This window comes from Oncorhynchus masou, chromosome 6 (genome assembly GCF_036934945.1).
Source record: "Oncorhynchus masou masou isolate Uvic2021 chromosome 6, UVic_Omas_1.1, whole genome shotgun sequence".
NCBI lineage: Eukaryota > Metazoa > Chordata > Actinopteri > Salmoniformes > Salmonidae > Oncorhynchus > Oncorhynchus masou.
In genome coordinates, this window is record NC_088217.1 from 3,250,335 (window position 1) to 3,256,334 (window position 6,000).

Sequence of the window (6,000 nt, forward strand, 5' to 3'; positions counted from 1 at the left end):
GTGTCTCATCCCTAGTGTGTGTGTGTGTGTGTGTGTCTCATCCCTAGTGTGTGTGTGTGTGTGTGTGTCTCATCCCTAGTGTGTGTGTGTGTGTGTGTGTCTCATCCCTAGTGTGTGTGTGTGTGTCTCATCCCTAGTGTGTGTGTGTGTGTGTGTGTGTCTCATCCCTAGTGTGTGTGTGTGTGTGTGTCTCTCATCCCTAGTGTGTGTGTGTGTGTGTCTCATCCCTAGTGTGTGTGTGTCTCATCCCTAGTGTGTGTGTGTCTCATCCCTAGTGTGTGTCTCATCCCTAGTGTGTGTGTGTGTGTCTCATCCCTAGTGTGTGTGTGTGTGTGTGTGTGTGTGTGTCTCATCCCTAGTGTGTGTGTCTCATCCCTAGTGTGTGTGTGTCTCATCCCTAGTGTGTGTGTGTGTGTGTGTGTGTGTGTGTCTCATCCCTAGTGTGTGTCTCATCCCTATAGTGTGTGTGTGTCTCATCCCTAGTGTGTGTGTCTCATCCCTAGTGTGTGTGTGTGTGTCTCATCCCTATAGTGTGTGTGTGTGTGTGTGTGTGTGTGTGTGTGTGTCTCATCCCTATAGTGTGTGTGTGTCTCATCCCTATAGTGTGTGTCTCTTTCTCTGTAGCAGTCGATGGAGGTTCCCCAGATTCCTCTCCACACCAGGCGAGTTCTGATCGAGGACAGAGATGCTTGGGAGGACCTCAGGGTGAGACTGAATGCATCCTAAATGGAACACTATCCTCTATGTAGTGCACACTAGTCCCCATGTAGTGCACACTAGTCCCCATGTAGTGCACACTAGTCCCCATGTAGTGCACACTAGTCCCCGTGTAGTGCACACTAGTCCCCGTGTAGTGCACACTAGTCCCCGTGTAGTGCACACTAGTCCCCGTGTAGTGCACACTAGTCCCCGTGTAGTGCACACTAGTCCCCGTGTAGTGCACACTAGTCCCCGTGTAGTGCACACTAGTCCCCGTGTAGTGCACACTAGTCCCCGTGTAGTGCACACTAGTCCCCGTGTAGTGCACACTAGTCCCCGTGTAGTGCACACTAGTCCCCGTGTAGTGCACACTAGTCCCTGTGTAGTGCACACTAGTCAAATCAAATCAAATTTTATTTGTCACATACACATGGTTAGCAGATGTTAATGCGAGTGTAGCGAAATGCTTGTGCTTCTAGTTCCGACAATGCAGTAATAACCAACAAGTAATCTAGCTAACAATTCCAAACTATTCCAAAACTACTAGTGATATATTTTACATCAATTCCCATTATTAAAGTGGCTGGAGTTGAGTCAGTGTCAGTGTGTAGGCAGCAGCCACTCAATGTTAGTGGTTGCTGTTTAACAGTCTGATGGCCTTGAGATAGAAGCTGTTTTTCAGTCTCTCGGTCCCAGCTTTGATGCACCTGTACTGACCTCGCCTTCTGGATGATAGCAGGGTGAACATGCAGTGGCTCGGGTGGTTGTTGTCCTTGATGATCTTTATGGCCTTCCTGTAACATCGGGTGGTGTAGGTGTCCTGGAGGGCAGGTAGTTTGCCCCCGGTGATGCGTTGTGCAGACCTCACTACCCTCTGGAGAGCCTTACGGTTGAGGGCGGAGCAGTTGCTGTACCAGGCGGTGATACAGCCCGCCAGGATGCTCTCGATTGTGCATCTGTAGAAGTTTGTGAGTGTTTTTGGTGACAAGCCGAATTTCTTCAGCCTCCTGAGGTTGAAGAGGCGCTGCTGCGCCTTCTTCACGATGCTGTCTGTGTGGGTGGACCAATTCAGTTTGTCTGTGATGTGTATGCCGAGAAACTTAAAACTTACTACCCTCTCCACTACTGTTCCATCGATGTGGATAGGGGGGTGTTCCCTCTGCTGTTTCCTGAAGTCCACAATCATCTCCTTAGTTTTGTTGACGTTGAGTGTGAGGTTATTTTCCTGACACCACACTCCGAGGGCCCTCACCTCCTCCCCGTAGGCCGTCTCGTCGTTGTTGGTAATCAAGTCTACCACTGTTGTGTCGTCCGCAAACTTGATGATTGAGTTGGAGGCGTGCATGGCCACGCAGTCGTGGGTGAACAGATGTTGTTGCCTACCCTCACCACCTGGGGGGCGGCCCGTCAGGAAGTCCAGTACCCAGTTGCACAGGGCGGGGTCGAGACCCAGGGTCTCGAGCTTGATGACGAGCTTGGAGGGTACTATGGTGTTAAATCCAGAGCTGTAGTCTATGAACATCATTCTCACATAGGTATTCCTCTTGTCCAGATGGGTTAGGGCAGTGTGCAGTGTGGTTGAGATTGCATCGTCTGTGGACCTATTTGGGCGGTAAGCAAATTGGAGTGGGTCTAGGGTGTCAGGTAGTGTGGAGGTGATATGGTCCTTGACTAGTCTCTCAAAGCACTTCATGATGACGGAAGTGAGTGCTACGGGGCGGTAGTCGTTTAGCTCAGTTACCTTTGCTTTCTTGGGAACAGGAACAATGGTGGCCCTCTTGAAGCATGTGGGAACAGCAGACTGGTATAGGGATTGATTGAATATGTCCGTAAACACACCAGCCAGCTGGTCTGCGCATGCTCTGAGGGCGCGGCTGGGGATGCCGTCTGGGCCTGCAGCCTTGCGATGGTTAACACGTTTAAATGTTTTACTCACCTCGGCTGCAGTGAAGGAGAGTCCGCATGTTTCAGTTGCAGGCCGTGTCAGTGGCACTGTATTGTCCTCAAAGCGGGCAAAAAAGTTATTTAGTCTGCCTGGGAGCAAGACATCCTGGTCCGTGACGGGGCTGGTTTTCTTTTTGTAATCCGTGATTGACTGTAGACCCTGCCACATACCTCTTGTGTCTGAGCCGTTGAATTGAGATTCTACTTTGTCTCTATACTGACGCTTAGCTTGTTTGATTGCCTTGCGGAGGGAATAGCTGCACTGTTTGTATTCGGTCATGTTTCCGGTCAACTTGCCCTGATTAAAAGCAATGGTTCGCGCTTTCAGTTTCACGCGAATGCTGCCCTCAATCCACGGTTTCTGGTTTGGGAATGTTTTAATCGTTGCTCTTTTTGGGGCCGTCGGTGTCTTGGTAAAGAAAATGTTTAAATATGTCTTCCTACCTAGACGTCAGTGGGATGTTGTTACAGAACGTTGTCTGATGAACTTCCTGTCTGTGTGTCTCTCAGGAGGAGATGAATAGCGCCTTAGCGACCATGAGAGTGGACTATGAGCAAGTCAAGATCAAGACCATTGAGGAGTCCTCCAATCCCCTTCTGATGAAGAGGAGGAAGAAATTACAGCCCTCAGCCAATCACACGGTCCCAGACTCACAGAGACCTGCCCTATGAGACATATATACACACACACACACACACACACACAGGGATACACCCACTCATACGCGTGTTGTAAAACAGAAGCAATAAGGGTTATCGACTCACTGGGGAGTGCATGGATTTTCTTAAAGCATAGAAGTTTATTTTTCATGACCAGTTTTAATGTTTTTAAAAAGCATTTATTTTGATTAATCAATGTTTTTACCTAATCAACCACTCTGCTATGTTCACCTTTTTAAAACAACCAAGAGATTATGAGAAGAACGTATGAGTCCATGGTTTTTCCAAATGACTAAGTCCAAACAGATTTCCTTGTATCAGTTAGTGATAGATTAACAAACCATGTGTGTTATTGAAATGGCTTGTGGGAATGTAAACACACACTTACACATCGAGGTCTGTGACGCCACGCCCCATTCAGAGACATATGAAGCCACGCCCCATTCAGAGACATATGAAGCCACGCCCCATTCAGAGACATATGAAGCCACGCCCCATTCAGAGACATATGAAGCCACGCCCCATTCAGAGACATACGAAGCCACCCCCCGGCCACGCCCCATTCAGAGACGTATGAAGTCACGCCCCATTCAGAGACATATGAAGCCACGCCCCATTCAGAGACATACGAAGCCACCCCCCGGCCACGCCCCATTCAGAGACGTATGAAGTCACGCCCCGGCCACGCCCCATTCAGAGACATATGAAGCCACGCCCCATTCATGAACCACTTTCCCACAGTACAAGGTGAATAGTTGAGTACAGTTCACTTGGCCTCAGCACCCAGCTCGCTGGCTTTCATCCAAAGTCCTTAACCACTTCCCTCTACCCCCTATGCACTTGTGGAGAGCTGATATGCCCAGTGTACAAGTGTTTAAGGGCAGAGACAAGGCAGCCATGTTTCATAATGGAATGCAGCCAGAGGCCATTTCAGCCTGATGCTGTTCTCTAGGGGTTTGTAGTCTTTCTAGTCTTTTCAGTTGTAGTTCTTTATCCTAGCTGTTACAATGTTAAGAATCCCTTTCTGCTCAGACTTTGTACTGTGTGAGTGCTATGCAGAGGGCTTCACCCCAAAACTACCTTCTACATCATTTTGATACTGCTTTGATTTTGTGTATAAATATAGTGTTGCAGAATCGTATTGTCACTTTGTGTCTCGTGTGTGTGTGTTCCTGCATCCTCTCACTGTGGGTCACAAGTACTCCTGCTAGCTGTGTCATTACAGACCCGGGTTCGATCCCAGGCTGTGTCACAGCCGGCCGTGACCGTTAGATCTATGAGGTGTCGCACAATTGGCCCAGCGTCGCCCGGGTTAGGGGAGGGTTTGTGTTAAGAAGCAGTGTGGCTTGGCAGGGTCATGTTTCGGTGGGCGCGCGACTCTCGAGCTTCGCCTCTCCAAAGTCCATACGGGAGTTGCAGTGATGAGACAAGACTGCAACTACCAATCGGAAACAATGAAATTGAGGAGAAAAAGGGTAAAAATGATTTGAGCACTTTTTATTGGGAAATTGGGACACAGAAACAGCCTCCCTGTATCTCACTGAGCGGTGTGGTGACATTCTGGTCTCCCTGGCCTACGGGACTCCACCCCTACGAGCTCAGTGACTTTTAACGTGGCACCGTCATAGGATGCCACATTGCCAACAAGTCAGTTTGCCAAATTTCTGTCCTGCTAGAGCTGCCCCCCGGTCAACTGTAAGTGCTGTTATTGTCAAGTGTAAACGTCTAGGAGCAACAACGGCTCATTCGGGAAGTGGTAGGCCACACAAGTTCACAGAGCGGGAACACGGAGTTATAAAATGTTTTTGGAATATATTTGATGAGCAGGTGTCCACATACTTTTGGTCATGGAGTGTAGAGTGACACCTGACATTCCGCCCGTTATGGCATCATTGACCTGAATGTAGCAACAATCACCAAAAAATTTAAGAACAATAAAAAAAATAGATTTTTTATATATATAATAAATGCAACAATTTGAACAATAAATGAAAATACTCAATGTTTTGAGTAAAAAAAATCCATCAGGTATTAACTGAATTATAGCACATAAAACATGTTGCTTGGTGCAGACGAATAATGGCTCTGGTATTTTGATGGGAATTTGGGTATTAAATATACACTGCTCAAAAAAATAAAGGGAACACTTAAACAACACAATGTAACTCCAAGTCAATCACACTTCTGTGAAATCAAACTGTCCACTTAGGAAGCAAAACTGATAAATACATTTCACATGCTGTTGTGCAAATGGAATAGACAACAGGTGGAAATTATAGGCAATTAGCAAGACACCCCCAATAAAGGAGTGGTTCTGCAGGTGGTGACCACAGACCACTTCTCAGTTTCTATACTTCCTGGCTGATGTTTTGGTCACTTTTGAATGCTGGCGGTGCTTTCACTCTAGTGGTAGCATGAGACGGAGTCTACAACCCACACAAGTGGCTCAGGTAGTGCAGCTCATCCAGGATGGCACATCAATGCGAGCTGTGGCAAGAAGGTTTGCTGTGTCTGTCAGCGTAGTGTCCAGAGCATGGCGGCGCTACCAGGAGACAGACCAGTACATCAGGAGACGTGGAGGAGGCCGGAGGAGGGCAACAACCCAGCAGCAGGACTGCTACCTCCGCCTTTGTGCAAGGAGGAGCAGGAGGAGCACTGCCAGAGCCCTGCAAAATGACCTCCAGCAGGCCACAAATG

At 48.2% G+C, this 6,000-nt stretch overlaps 1 protein-coding gene across 2 annotated transcripts in view; it reads left to right on the forward strand.

The window, feature by feature from the left end:
* LOC135541272 (MAP kinase-activated protein kinase 2-like) overlaps positions 1 to 4,450 on the forward strand; it is a 37,210-nt gene extending 32,760 nt beyond the window's left edge. The window contains exons 9-10 of one of the 2 annotated variants that reach the window (XM_064967388.1): positions 625 to 705; positions 3,154 to 4,450. In XM_064967388.1, the coding sequence (XP_064823460.1) occupies positions 625 to 705; positions 3,154 to 3,315 (243 nt within the window). In that variant the 3' untranslated portion in view covers positions 3,316 to 4,450. The remainder of the gene's footprint in view (positions 1 to 624; positions 706 to 3,153) is intronic. The other variant, XM_064967389.1, reaches the window with a different exon arrangement.
* The last annotated feature ends 1,550 nt before the right edge of the window (positions 4,451 to 6,000 follow it).